This window comes from Telopea speciosissima, chromosome 6 (assembly GCF_018873765.1).
Source record: "Telopea speciosissima isolate NSW1024214 ecotype Mountain lineage chromosome 6, Tspe_v1, whole genome shotgun sequence".
Classification (NCBI taxonomy): domain Eukaryota; kingdom Viridiplantae; phylum Streptophyta; class Magnoliopsida; order Proteales; family Proteaceae; genus Telopea; species Telopea speciosissima.
In genome coordinates, this window is record NC_057921.1 from 32,009,474 (window position 1) to 32,025,004 (window position 15,531).

At 39.7% G+C, this 15,531-nt stretch overlaps 1 protein-coding gene across 1 annotated transcript; it reads right to left on the minus strand.

Moving 5' to 3' along the window:
- Positions 1-13,632: 13,632 nt before the first annotated feature.
- Positions 13,633-14,595, minus strand: LOC122665623 (protein FAR1-RELATED SEQUENCE 5-like). Its single transcript, XM_043861775.1, has one exon. The coding sequence runs from the start codon at positions 14,593-14,595 to the stop codon at positions 13,633-13,635; it is 963 nt and encodes a 320-aa protein (XP_043717710.1).
- Between the last annotated feature and the right edge of the window lie 936 nt (positions 14,596-15,531).

The following is a 15,531-nucleotide window of genomic DNA, read 5'->3' on the forward strand; positions in this document are numbered from 1 at the left end:
AAACTAATGGATCCTAACTCACAAGCATCTAACAAATTACACATCTACGGGATTAGTTGGCATCCTAACACATGGACATCTAACCTATCAAACTAATGTAAATTGGGAGTAATTAAAAATAAAATCCTATACTACCAAGTTGGAAGTAATAAAAATGAAGCCACACATCCACATCCACATAAACAAAACAACCACATAAACAAAGTAACCCATAAGAAAAATAAAAGAAATAGAGGCAGAAGAAGAAGAAGGAGAAGAAGAGAATGAGATTGAGAGTTTAGAGAATGCAAACCTAGGTGTGCTTGAACCGGATTAATTGAAGAAGCTTGAATGAATACTTGCATGAACTTACCATGGCCTCCTCTTCTAAATCTCCAAGTCTTGTCATCAACATAGGAGCTTAGACTAGAAAGCTTTAAACTAAAACTATTACAATCATATTGAAGACATTAAAGCATAAACTAATCCTTTTACAACCATTAACTAATCTTATGAAAGCAAAATTAAGAACTTGAAAGAACTAATCTTATGAAATCAAACTAAGAACTAAAGCCAAAAATAAGGAAAGAAGAGAAAATTTCACTAAGTGAATGAACTAAAAATTACAATAAAAAGTGAATTAAAATTGAACTAGAAACTAATTAAAAACTGAACTAAAAAACTCACTTGTTACAACCCAAAGGGCAAGGGGTATTTATAGGAGGAAGAGAGGAGAAGAGAGAAGAGGGAAGTATAGGAGAAATATTCCCTAAGAAAAGAGAATATTCTTTTCTCCTTCCTCTTTTATAATGCCTTGAATCCTAAGAAAAAAGAAAAAAATAGAAAGAAGAAGAAGAAAAGATTGTTTACATAGACCTTCTATTTCTAGAAAAGTAAACTTCCAATTCTAACGAGTGCTTCCTTTTCTTTGTAGATATCTTCTCCAAGCAATAAAATCAAAGATGCTTTGATTTTTCAACCTTCCACAGATGAGAAAATATCTTTCAAAATAAATCTATCCCAAGTAAAATTCCAGAAGTGCCCTTGAGAAGTTGGAGGAGAGAGAGAATAAGGGTGATGACTAGGATTCCTTCAAGAATAAATAAAATACTCATTCTGTCCTTCAGAAAACATGGAGCATGGGGTGCTTATAGAGGCCTCACCATTGTGTTTCTTGCAAAAAATCACCCAAAATAGACCCAAATTTCGTCCAATTTGGAGTTTGGGAGCCCAAGATATCTCAAGTTGAAGTTGGACTGTCCAGAGCCCTCCAAATGGAATCTTTCAGGTACAGGAAATATAACTTCTGGTTATTATGTTAAGGCCCCTGGAATCCGAACTTCCGCTTCACTTTGTCCCCGGCCGACTGTCAATAATTATAAATAAACCCCTGCAAACCATTTTCACATTTCGTTACGGAAACGGCCGTAATTTCTTCGTTTCAACTCCGAATCAAGTGCCATTTGAACCGTTGCGAAGCTGACTCAATGGGCTACGCATCCAAGCCATTAACACCTCTAAACAGCTTAAAAACATTTTCTTAGCATCAACTCCTCCATTTTCACAAGAATTCACCTAAACCTTGAAAAGCACAAGAAAGCACCGAGTAACTCTGTCCAATGTGGTAAAATATATGCTTTATGCCCTAAGATTTCACACATAAATGTGCTCATCATCTCCAAAGAAAACATCTCTGAAATATCCATCCGTGGCTGATAGTAAATCCTCTCTCCTGTGTCAAGCAAACCCAAAATCTCTGCCAATAGGGTAGTGGTCAGCCTAATATCCACTCCCTTTACCCTACTATCCACTCCGAACTCCTGAGTACTAGAAGGCACTAGGTTGCAGTAAAAGTTCCGAACCAAAAGGGATAGCATGGCTCGGTGGGTGCCAACATGGGGGTCCAACCCAAAGAACCTAGTATAGAGATTGTATTGATGAAAGTCCTCTACCCGGACTACCCGACCATTCACAATCTTTAGAGACTTAAAATTTTTCCACTCCTTAGTATGTTCATACCTAGAGAAGAGGAAATGATCAAAGTTGGGTTCCTCCGAAGAAGAATCATCACTAGAAGATGAAGGAGGTACTGAGGATGCCGAAGAATCCTCTGACTCAACCCATAGCCGCTTCTGGGCTACTGATTTCCTAGCCCTGCGGTGGCTTGTAGAAATTTGTAGAAAAAGAGAAGAAAATAACATGGTTAGGGCAAGAAGGTTTGACAAAACCCTAACTTAAACAAGAGAGAACAAAAAGAATTCAAGGAAAAGACAAAGTAACCAAGAAAACTCACCTAGGAACGTGTAGGTTCGTGAATGACTCAAGGAAATGCCAAGATTTGGTGTGGAGATGGTCCCCTCACCCTCCAAAGACTTCTCCTAGGTGTTTAGAGAGGTTTAGAAGAAGTTAGAAGTCAAATGGGGCCCTCTCGGATTTAAAACCCTACGCCCCGATTCTTTGGGCGATGGCACTAGGCGATGTGGCGACACCTAAAGACATCGCCCAATGAGTGCAAATCTTGCTGTTTTGGGCTATTTACATACAAGGACTCGAGATTTGACCATATATATTACCTTTAAGGAACATAAAGAAATATATATAGAAATTTTCTCAGATGGTTAAAAAAAAATAAATAATGATAATAATAAGTGATTTTTCACTAATTAAACACCACCTTCTTAAACCCAAAGGGGTGAAATTCTTATTTAAGGGTTGAATAAAGCACATGGGGGCTTGGGGAAATTGTACAAATATATTTATAATAAATATTTGGTATATATATAGAGATAAATATATGTGTAGATATACTTATGGGGTAAGGTGTGTATTACCAAATTACTACATGCTTGAATATTGTGATGTACAAACTGACTGGAGTGTTGCCATGTGAACTGGACCTAGTTACATAGGTATGTTGTAATATATATGTACAACATGTGGGAAGCATAGATCTTGCCCAAATCGCAGACTAGGCCAACCGAGAATAGGCTGACTAACCAATTGAAGTACTTAGACGTTAAGGTACCTCGAGCCAACCCAGATTAGTTAAATTGAATCGTAGTCATTTAAATTTCTATAGCTATGTACTTAATTCTTTTAATTAAGTTTAGCCTGATGCTTAGAACCATTCCCTATTACAGGACCTATTACTTTGGCCAAGGCTAGAGACCCCTGCAATATGATTTATATTAGACATCTACGAGAGAGACTGAGACGGATACGACTAGTGTTGCCCTGAGCCGAGAATCGATTGGATTTTTATTTAGCCATTGCTGCCATTAGTGGACCAGAAGAGCGAGAGTATTTCATGACTTTAGCTGAAGGGGTAAGAGTCGACATAGAATTTCTGCTTGCGATGGAGTTTGTGACCGGGAAGAAGCTGGAGATGCTTGCCTGTTAGACCAGGTAAATAATTAAAAGTCTGTTACTTAAAAATTTGAAAACTTTCATGTAGTACCATGCATAGCATATTGATAAATAAAATGTAAAAGATAGTGAAACATAAAGCATTTAATAAGACACATCACCTAATAAACCAAGACAATGTATCTAACAATCCACCTTACTGGTGCGACTCATGAAACTTATTGGAACTGTGGACTAGACTTGTGCCTGCTCTAGCTAGGAAATAATTGTTGAACTATATGGATGATATTGGAATATTGAATACGCTCCTCTTTTCAGAGAAGCAGTAATGGTTACCACTAGAAGAGGTTCTCATGGTAGTCGTAAAGGAAAACAACCTCGAGTTGTACCGAAAGTTGAGCTGCCTAATGGAACTGAGGCTCAACATTCTGAAGCATCGGTTACTTCATCAAGGGCACCCATGGCTGCCCAAGCCACTACTGCTGTACCCCAGCCAAATGTGGTAGCTGGTGACGTGATTGCGTTCATGACCATTATGATGCGGACCATGCAATAGCAACAAGAATTGCTTGGTCAAATGTCTACGCAGTTTGCATCTATGATGCACGAATGAGCTACACCACCACCACCACCCAACCAGCCTGTACTATTTCCTCCACCAGTGCCTCAGCATTTAGCGGAGAACTCTACCGCTAAGGTTATGGAGAGGTTCAAGAAACTCCAACCACCTGCATTTTTCAAAATAACTTCTGAGGCAATGCAGCCAGAACGATGGATCAGTGCCCTAGAGAAGGCATTTGAAGTACTTGAGTGCACAGATGCACAAAAGTTGATATGTGCGGGTTATCAGTTGTAGAATGAAGCGGAAGCCTGGTGGAAAGCTACTAAGCCTAATTTGGAGGTCACTCACCCGAATCCCACGTGAGAGCAATTTAAAGAAGTCTTCTTCAAGAACTACTTCCCAGAGAGTTTCAGGGATAGAAAAGAAGCAGAATTCATCGCACTAGTGCAAGGAACCAAGTCAGTACTAGATTACCAACAGCGATTTGAGGACTTGTTCCATTTTGCTCTAGAACACCTGAAAGGGGAAGTTAGTAAGGCGAAGAAATTTGAGAAAGGACTCAAAACTTAGATCGGGTCAGTTTTGTCAATCATGGACATCCGAGATTATGCTCAGATGGTCTACAAGGCGAAAACTATGGAAGATAGACTTAAGGAGAAAGAGAAAGAGAAGGCTGTAGCGTCGCTTGGGTTGAATAAAAGGCCAAGTAATTTTCAAGCTTTTGGATGACCGAATAAAGTTTATAGAGGTTCAAGCTCAAGCCCTACTCCGACTCTGTATCGTAGGCCGAACGTGGGGCAGAACCCTTTTCGATCCGCATTCAATTGACCTGCTCAACCGGCGACAAGTTAAACGACAACAGCAGCTTCGCCAGCCCGACCAACAACAAGTCAAGTGAGCCAAGCCTCAACACCTACTACTCCACCCTTTAAGTGTTACCTATGCAACAAGGAAGGGCACATGGCTAGAGATTGTAGAATGCATGGGTACGGCAACAATATGCCAAATCAGCCCTACACTAGGTCCTTCCAGCCATGGGACAATCGGACGGGAGGAAAGGTGTATGCTTTGACAAATGAAGAAGCTAAGGCAAACCCTGACGTATTAACAGGTAAGTTTGTTGAACACTACTTAACTGTAGGGAATGATTGGCATACTTCATGTAACCTAAACTACCTACAAACCCTAGGTACCCTGAATGTCTCAATCATACCCGCACGAGTATTATTTGACTCGGGCGCAACCCACTCTTTCGTCTCCTCAACCTTTGCGAGTAAGATGAAAGATCAACTAAGCGACATGGGGCACGAATTAGTAGTCAGCACACCGACGAGCAGTGTCATGAGTTTGAAAGAAGTATACGACCCCTGTCAGATTAACATTTGTGGGAAGAATTTAACAGCACGATTGATAAAGATGGATATAAATGATTTTGACGTAATCCTAGGCATGGATTGGCTATCCGCCTATGGTGCAAACGTCTTGTGTGCAGAGAAGAAGATAATGTTCCAATTGAAAGACGGGTCAACTTTCACCTACCAAAGTGAACCCAAAAAGAAATCCAGGAGAATAACTTTGTCAGCCCTCCAGGTGCAAAAATTGCTTGACGATGGATGCCAAGGCTTTTTGGCCACGGTGATAAACACAGAGGCAAAGATAAAATCATTGGAGGAACTTGAAGTCATCAGAGAATTTCTTGATGTCTTTTCGGAAGATCTGACGCAACTACTGCCTGATCGCGATATAGAATTCGCGATTGACCTGATTCCTGGTGCAGCCCCGGTATCAAAGGCCCCATATCAGATGGCGCCAATCGAACTGAAGGAGCTGCAGATACAACTTCAAGACCTGCTAAAGAAGGGATTTATACAACCCAGTGTATCACCTTGGGGAGCACCAGTGTTATTCGTTAAGAAGAAAGATGGTAGTATGCGGCTGCGTATCGACTACCGCGAGCTAAATAAGCTAACAATTAAGAATCGATATCCATTACCGCGTATCGACGATCTATTCGATCAACTGCAAGGAGTGAGAGTGTTCTCCAAAATTGATCTTAGGTCGGGATACCATCAACTGAAGATTAAGAGTGGTGATATTCACAAAATGGCATTCCGAACCCGATACGGACATTACGAGTTCCTAGTTTTATCGTTCGGATTAACCAATGCCCCGGCAGCATTCATGGATATGATTAATAGAGTATTCCATGACGTGTTGGATAAGTTCGTCATTGCATTTATTGACGATATTTTGGTGCACTCCAAGAATGATGAAGAACACGCTCGACACCTTACCTTCGTGTTACAGTAGTTGCGAGAACACCAACTTTACGCCAAATATAGTAAATATGAATTTTGGCTTCACCAAATTGGTTTCCTAGGACACATTGTCACCAAGGACGGAATCAAGGTAGTTCTGGGAAAAGTAAAGGCAGTTCTTCAGTGGGAAACTCTGAAGAGTGCCACTGATATACGAAGTTTCTTAGAACTGGCCGGATATTACCGACGATTTATTGAAAATTTCTTACGAATTTTGGCACCCATGACAAAACTTACAAAGAAGGGAGCCAAATTTGAATGGAATGAAGCATGCAAGAAAAGCTTTTAGGAATTGAAGAATCGATTGGTAACAGCTCCAGTTCTGACCATTCCGGATGGCACAGGAGGAATGGTAGTATACATTGATGCCTCCAGAACAGGATTGGGTAGCGTCCTGATGTAGAGAGGTAAAGTGATCGCCTACGCCTCTAGACAATTAAAGGAACATGAAAAGAACTACCCCACACATGATCTAGAATTGGCGGTAGTAGTTTTTGCATTGAAAATATGGCGACATTACCTATATGGTGAAAAGAGTGAAATCTTCAGCGACCATAAAAGTCTGAAGTATTTCTTCACCCAAAAGGAGCTAAATATGAGACAGAGACGGTGGTTGGAATTGGTAAAAGATTACGATTGTGAAATCCAGTACCACCCTGGTAAAGCCGATGTTGTGGCTGATGCACTAAGCAAAAAATCTCAGACTGCGTCCCTCGTATCTTTGGTCGTAAGTGAGCAGTTAATAGAGGAAGCTCAAAAATTTGATTTGGAACTCGTGATCGAAGGAACGGCTATGTAATTAGCAGCTATGAACCTATAATCATCGATACGAGATGAAATAATCATGAAGCAACCATTGGATCTCGAACTGGCTAAAATAATTTGGGAAGTTCAACAAGGTGTCCCTAAGGACCCAGATTTCTCTTTGGCCCAAGATGGTGCACTAAAGTTTCGAGAAAGATTGTGCGTGCTTGACGATTATGATGTCCAAGACCGAATTCTTAAAGAGGCGCACAACTCACCCTATGTAATTCACCCCGGAAGTACAAAGATGTATAAAGATTTGAAGAAGTATAACTAGTGGATTGGAATGAAGCAAACCATGGCGATATACATATCTAAGTGCCTTATGTGTCAGCAAATAAAAGCAGAGAGACACCGACCGTATGGCTTATTGCAACCACTTCCCATACCTGAGTGGAAGTGGGAAAGAATCACTATGGATTTCATGACAAATCTGCTCAACACTAGGAAGGGAATGAATGCAATTTGGGTGATTGTAGACGGACTAACTAGGGCAGCACACTTCATACCAATCAAGATAAGTTACCCAATGGAGAAGCTTGCCCGCATATATATTGAAAACATAGTCTGCTTACACGGCGTGCCTGTCAGTATTATGTCTGACAGAGATCCTCGATTCACCTCAAGGTTTTGGAGAAGTTTATAGAAGGCATTGGGGTCTCAACTAAATCTTAGCACAGCTTTCCATCCGCAGATGGACGGACAATCAGAAAAGACTATTCAGACTCTGGAGGACATGCTCCGAGCCTGTGTTTTGGAAATGAATGACAGTTGGGATGTTCACATACCCTAGGTGGAATTTGCATACAATAATAGCTATCACTCTACCATTGGCATGGCACCATTCAAAGCACTTTATGGCCGAAAGTGTCGAACTCCACTATATTGGGATGAAGTTGGTGAGCAGAAATATCTCAGACCCAAAATTATTCAAGCAACTTGCGACAAGGTGGATGTCATAAGAGAGAAGATCAAGACAGCCCAGTCAAGACAGAAAAGTTATGCGGATAATCGAAGGAAAGAAATTGAATTTGAGGTCGGAGAGAATGTATTCCTTCGAGTATCTCCAACTAAAGGATTGCTATGTTTCAACAAGAAGGGCAAGTTGAGCCCAAGATTCATCGGTCCATACGAAATTCTTAATAAGGTGGGACCCATAGCATTCCGGCTGGCATTACCACCATCTTTGTCAAGCGTCCACGATGTCTTTCATGTGTCAATGCTACGGAGGTATATTAACAATCTGACACATGTGTTGTCAACTGAACCTGAATAGTTGGACGTGGATATGACCTACGAAGAACAACCCATGGAGATATTGGACAGAAAGGAGCATAACCTCCGTAACCGCACCGTCACTTTTGTGAAAGTTCAATGGGGAAACAATCCAGTAGAAGAAGCTTCATGGGAACATGAAGAAGAAATGAAGGAGAAGTATCCCCAACTCTTTGGATTACAAAGTAAGCACATTTCGAGGACGAAATTTTTGTAAGGTGGGGAGAAATGTCAAACCCTGCTCTTGACTGGCTGGAATTTTGACTTAAGGGTAGGAACCCCTGACCAGGCAACCAGGACCACTATGGAGCATCTCTCCAGTGACTTGGATTAATGAAGAGACTCGGTCCATGTCATCTTATATACCTATCAGAAGATGGACAGCAAAACCCTGCAACTGTGCAGCTCACAGCCTGATATATGGCATGGATTCCAGGTAATCTCTCTCCTCCCTATAGTGGTGGGACCCACCTTTGTAAGATATGCAAAAAACCCTTAAATGGCATGTGGGGGAAATACCCTAACCAAGGGTCAAACTCCAATGCAGCCCCATTGAATTTCAGCTTGCTGGAATTCTCTGGGTGATGGCACTGGGTGATGCAGCAAGACCCAGTGACATCGCCCAGTGAGTGAAACAGTACATTTTTAATAATTTTTAATTATGGGGACCACACAATATGAATATGGGCACCCTTCATAGATAGAGGGGAGTTTGAGGGACTACCTCATACCCTTGGTTCACTGTGGACCCCACCAGTGTGCCCAGAATCACTCAGAATCAGTTTAAAAACTGATTTTCAAAAGGGGCCTTCATAGGAAAACAAGCCTCAGTGAGGGCTGAGCCTATAAATAGGTGGCCTTGGGCTCATTTTAGAGCCCTTGGCAGTTCAGAAATCCGTGGGAGAGAAGAGAGGGGAAAAAAGGAGAAAAAGAAGAAGGAGAGGGAAGAAGGAAGAAAAAGGAAGGGGGAGCTGCTGCAACCCTACACCCAGCCTGGTTCGAGTCTTCTCAAACTTGCTCAAGTATAAAAAATACCTGTTTATGCCTGCTGTCCCCATTCTTTCTCTATGTTTGATGTGTTCTTGCTCCTTGGGCAGCCCAGAACAGCTAGGGTTTGCCCAGAATAGCTCTAGATCTGCCATGCAAGCCTTGTGCATGGAAGATCTGTGATTTATGATTGATTTTATTAGGCTATTGTGCTGTTCCTTGGGCCGAAACCTGGCTGTGCACAGCTGCACTGCCAGTAAGCCCTGTTGTCCTGTGATTTGGAACCCTGGACATGAGCCATGGCTGCACAGACCTAACTCTTGATGATTGCAGCCATGAAACCCTATTTTACAACCATTTCCAGCCCTGCATATGGCTAAGACTAAGATCCTAGCTTGAAAAAAAACCTTGTGACACTATTCACTGGGCTGTCTGGCCAGCCTCTGGCAGCCTGATGGTGGACCTGATGGATGATCCATTTGGACCCATAGGTAGGTCACCCCAGGGGCTACCTGACCCCCCCCCCCAAACATGCAAGGGATCAAGAATGAGCATAGCCTAAAAAGCCCAGCCTTGGGAACTCAGCCCAATGTCGATTTGAGGGCACTAGGAGATGCACTGGGCGATGCACTCAACACCTAGAGCCATCGCCCAGTAAAGGAAAATGGGCAGAATTGCTGACCTGGCTTGGGGGACCTCACCCATTGGCAGCCCAATTATTAATTGAAAAATAAATAATGAAAAAAATAAACCAATTAATTTACCTTCACTAGGGAAATATATTTATTTATTTTTTAATAGTCTACCAAAGCTGTTGTTAGAATGACATCTGATTGGATCCCTTGCTTGTCTATGTAAGCATGGATCCACTTGCCTAAATCAAGGGCTCCTGCATCTGCACAGAGTGAAATGAGATTAACCATGGTTACTTCATTGGGTCCGATGCTTGCATTCCTCATTTCAAGAAAGAGATTCAAAGCCTGATGAAGGTATTTGGCTTGTGAGTATGTAGTGATCATGACAGTCCATGTCATGATATCTCTCCTGCCCATACCATCAAAGAGAGCTTTTGCACTTCTGTGATGTCACCACACTTTCCATACATGTCAACTAGAGCTGTGGCCAAAGCAACAGATACATGAAAGCCATTTTTGAGAATGTAAGCATGTAATTTCTTGCCCAGATCCAAAGCTCCCACATACCCACTCTCTAAAACCAGACTCAACATTGTGATCTCGTTTGGAAGCACCCCTTCTTCCTTCATGTGGACAAAAAGTTCCATTCCCGGTTCTAAGTTGCCGGAGCGAATGTATCCTGTAATCATGGCAGTCCACGATACAATTCTTTTCTGAGCCAGTCCATCAAAAAGCCTCCGTGCATGAGATATATTGCCACACTTGGCATACATATCTATTAAAGCAGTGGTTGTATGAATGCTAACTGAATCAGAGTTGTTGTTCTTTATAACACAAACACTTTGACCTGCCATACAGCCCTGGGTTGCTCATAGAGCAGCTGCAAGAGCTTAGATTAAACACTGTGTGGAGGTGTAGGAAGGGGATGCCAAATACTGCATGAGAATGTGCAAAAATGATGTGGCAAAAATGATTTGTCACTGAAGCCCAGTTAGCCTCTGTGATGGTGATCATTATTGTAATCCTATTCAAAGGTTTATGGGAGCCTTAGAGGATAAAAAAATTGCACCATGTAGCATGACAATAACCAAGTTCATTAGACTCAAACCAGCAGCAACCAAGAGAGTTAATATCAAATTGTCTGAAACATAATGAGGTATAAATACCCTCTTTTGTCCGGCTTCCTCTACCTCTTTTTGCAGTTCAAAATAGGAAGAATCATGTTAGAAATGCCAACAAAGTAACTAACACAAACATAAAGACTTTATCACATGACTTGTAGCAGACCTAAACACTACTAAGAAAACCTTTCAACTCAGACTTAAATCTGAATTTCCAAAAATACTCGACCAAAATGATGAAGTGATACAAGTAGGATTCAACAATTCTTCTCATCATGTATGAAGCTGCCGTGTATACTATGATTCCCAAGACACTCTTTGTTTTAAATTATGGAAATGTAATATCTTCCAACAATAAAATGAGAGATGGTCTCTTTTTTGTCAAATTAAATACTAGACATGAACTTGTTTCCACTCTAAAGGATCAGCTTCTCAAAACCTCATCTTAGTTTGAATCAACCAACTGCAAAGGAATGAATTTACCAATCAGAAAACTACATAGTTTTTACCACCTAGTTGCACACTGTTCAGCCAATAGAATTGCACAAGACTTAGGTTCTTAGAGTAATACCTAAACTATAACTGAAGATTATGTTGTGCATTTGTGGAAGCTAGGGAGGAACTTGGTGTTGGTGTAGAAAGATCAAATGACCCTTGTGACTATAAAAGTGCAGTAGAAATATTTTAAATACAAAAATAATAATAATAATTTAATTTAGTATAATATACTTGAAGTAGTGCTCTGAAACCAAGGTTTGTTTGAATTTCTTGAGAATCATCAAATTGATTCCAATTTGCTATAATTGATGTTGTAGGAGGAACAGTTCGATGCATCTCTTGAGGTGATTATAATAGAACATACAAACAATCACTAAAGTTCAATAGGAATGTTTAAAATAAAAATAAAAATAAAATGATTATAGAGTACCTGAAGTAATGGTCTGAAACCAATATTTGTTAAGCTTTCTTGAGTTCCATTAAATTGGTTCCAACATGGTCTAGTTGACGGTGTAGGGGGAGCAATTTGATGCATCACTTGAGGTGACTATAATACAACATATAAACAATCATCATAATGCACCAAAGTATTAAATTCTTGACTGAAACAATATGAGTATATATAATATACCTGAAGTAGTGGCCTGAAACCGATGGTTGTTTGAAAGGAAGATTGACATCCATCAGATTGGTGCATCACTTGAGGTGACTATAATACAACATATAAACAATTGTTACAAAATGCAGCAAAATATTGAAATCAAGGTTGAAACAATATGAGTGTAATATACCTGAGATAGAGGTCTGAGACAGAGGGTTGTTTGAAGGGAGGATTGAGGTCCATCCGATTGATTCATCTCTTGAGGTGACTATAATACAACATACAAACAATCACTAAAGTGCAACAGAAATATTTAAAATTAAAAATAAAATAAAAAATTATTGAAATCCATCAATTTGAGTCAAACTTACTAAATTAGATGGTGTAAGGCTTTTTGTCCTTTTTTCTTGTGTTTTCAAACAACTTTTCAATCATTTTGTAGTATTTTTGTCCTCTATCTTTTGCTTATCTTTCTTTTTCAGCCCTTTAGCAAAAAACAAATTAGGCTCCTTAGTTAACTCAACTTGGTATGTAGCATCCTTGACAAGATTGTGTACTTGTTTAAACAAGTCAGTAGCAACATTGTTCACCAAGTCATATCCATCTACTGAATTGGATGCTTTTAATGCAAGTTTTATCAGTTTACGGCATAGCAATGTATAACGTTGTGTGGAAGCCAAATTAACATGTTCCACAACCTCTTTTTCCATGCTATCTTCAATCACCATGCTTCTTGCTGCACGTGTCCATCTACTCAAAATATATGCTATAGGAATTGACTTGATATCTAACAAGTCCAAAACTTTCAAAGCATGACAACATAGAATGCCAAATGTCTCAAACTTTCTACAGCTACATTGAACAATAGACTCAGATGGATTACACTCAACTTTAAATTCAATCTCCTGATCATCTATACCAACACCATACTCCCGCAGACTAGAACTTTCATTCTTCCACTTAATATGACAATCACCAACCATTGAAAACTCATCTTGAAATAAGTCAAAGATTTTTGAAGTGTAAACTTCTCCTACATGTTTAATAATTTTTATACGGAGAAACATATTCTTTGGGAGCTTATTTCTTGAATCAAATTCAGCCTTCAATTCATTAGCACGCTTGTCATTGATTACCCTTTCAAAATGCTTAAAAAACTGCACAATTTCTGAAGTAGATTTTGTATAGTCTTTCAAATCAGCATTTATACTTTCACTCAGTTGTATACTCCGTATACCTCCTGTAAATGTATTATTCATATAAGATCTGGCCCACTTCTCTTTAAGTCCATACAAACGATTTAACCATGATTATTTTCAATCCCATAGTTAATCCATAATTCTTCCCATGCAGACTCAAATTGTATTTCCTCAACATACTGATATACACACTTTTTGAGATCTGAGAGAAAGCTTGATCCATTCTTCATCAAGTTACCTAGATGTTTAATCACATTTTGCATTAAATGCCAAGTACACAAATCATGTCATGTCCCATTAAACACCTCTGAAATTGCCTTTGCCATTGCAGCATCTTGATCTGTAAAAATGGTTATAGGCTTGTTCTGCCTATGAGTTTCCAAGAATGCCTTAAACAACCATTTGAATGATTCCACCGTCTCATCGTATAAAAGAGCTGCCCCAAATATAATGAGTCCTCTGTGATGGTTAAAACCAGAAAAAATTCCAAACGGCCTATTTTCCTTATTTGTGCAAAACGTAGTATCGAAGGTAACAACATCACCAAACAAGGCATAATCTATTATCATTCTCGCATCAGTCCAAAAAATATTTGTTATAAGCTCATCCATATCTAATTGCACAGCGTAGCTAAAAGATGGGTCTAACCTAGATTGTTCTGTAAAATACTGTAACAAACTAGCCGCTTCACCATAACCTAAGTCACGCTGACGCTTAGATCGGAGATAATTGTGATGATCTTTTGGTGTAAAACCAAGGTTTTGTCTCCCACCTGCCTGTCTACCCATGTACTCAAATGCAGCCTTAGGTCTAATTTCAGAATCATCAGCCAAGTCAATTCCATGCCCATGTATTTCTGAAATATTCCATTGTGATCGCATCATGTGTGTGGTAGATGGTATATGAAGCTCGTGATTATGGCCTTCAACAAAATCATGGCATTGGTATTTTCCATTTTCCATAAGTGTTATGCCCATTCGAGCAGGACAATCTGTTCTCATTTCCTCTCGAGGGCAATTAGTATGAATATCACAGTTGTCTTTTTTTCTAATACTCTGTTTATTACATGCGAATCTCCTCGAAGTTATTGTAGTCTTGTCTTTTTTGCTCTTATTTCCATATTTTCTCCTGACACTAAAACCCAATCTTCCTCCATAACTGTTATAGAATTCATAAGCCTCGCTCTCTGAATTAAAATGCATGCCGATCTGAGGCTTAGTCTCATCTGGGATAGCCATTGGATTATCCATATCCCTACAGTCTCTCAAATCAATCACTAAATAGTAACAACATATTTAGCTAAAAAAAAATCAGCTTGCAAACAAGATGAAGATTATGATGAAGGAGAAATTATTAAAAGGCAAAGATGGTCTTTTTTTTTCGGACCATACCATCAAATTATTACCTATGATTGATGCGTGGTTTGTGTGGTATCACTATCAAAAAAGAAAAAGAAAAAATCTTCAAAACTGAGAACAGTAGATACACTTGACTCAAATAGCAAACAAACATAGTCATATCAGTCCCTTGGATCCTCCCACAATGCGTCACAGACAACTGAACAAGTCCAAATAATATGCACACTAGGCATGCAGCAGCCTTTAACCCCTACCGCAGACTCAATTAGAGAGCCAATATTTTTGAAATAAACTTAAAATTAAATAACACAGCAGCAGCCAATAAGGAAATAAAAGAGCAAATATTATCATCGATTGATATGAATATTGGTATGATTCAGACCTACAAAATCAGCTCCAGTTGATGGTTAGGGCCTGAGATATAGTAGGATCATGAAAGAAAAAAAAACTGAGTTCTCAAATTAGAAACTTAGTGGAAATAATCACATCCAGCCAGTAGAATTACACCAAAGTGAGGTCGGACCGTCTGAGCGTATGTCTTTATACAAAGATGCTATGCTCCAAAAATCTCTCAATTCCAATGGGTGGTTGCTGAGATACAGAACTCTGTATTTGCAGTAGTGTTAACTTGAAGAATAAGGTAGGCATAGGCATAACTCAGAGATTTCTAATAGCTTACAATCCAAACCTCTGAAATGGGGTATAGCCCAAAATATCAGCAGCAAAAGCTCTCAGATTGCAGCAGGGATCGATATACTCAAACCAGCAGCAAAAATAGAAGGAAAAAAAACAATCGCAGGTACAGGTTTGGGTCTCAGATCCGCAATA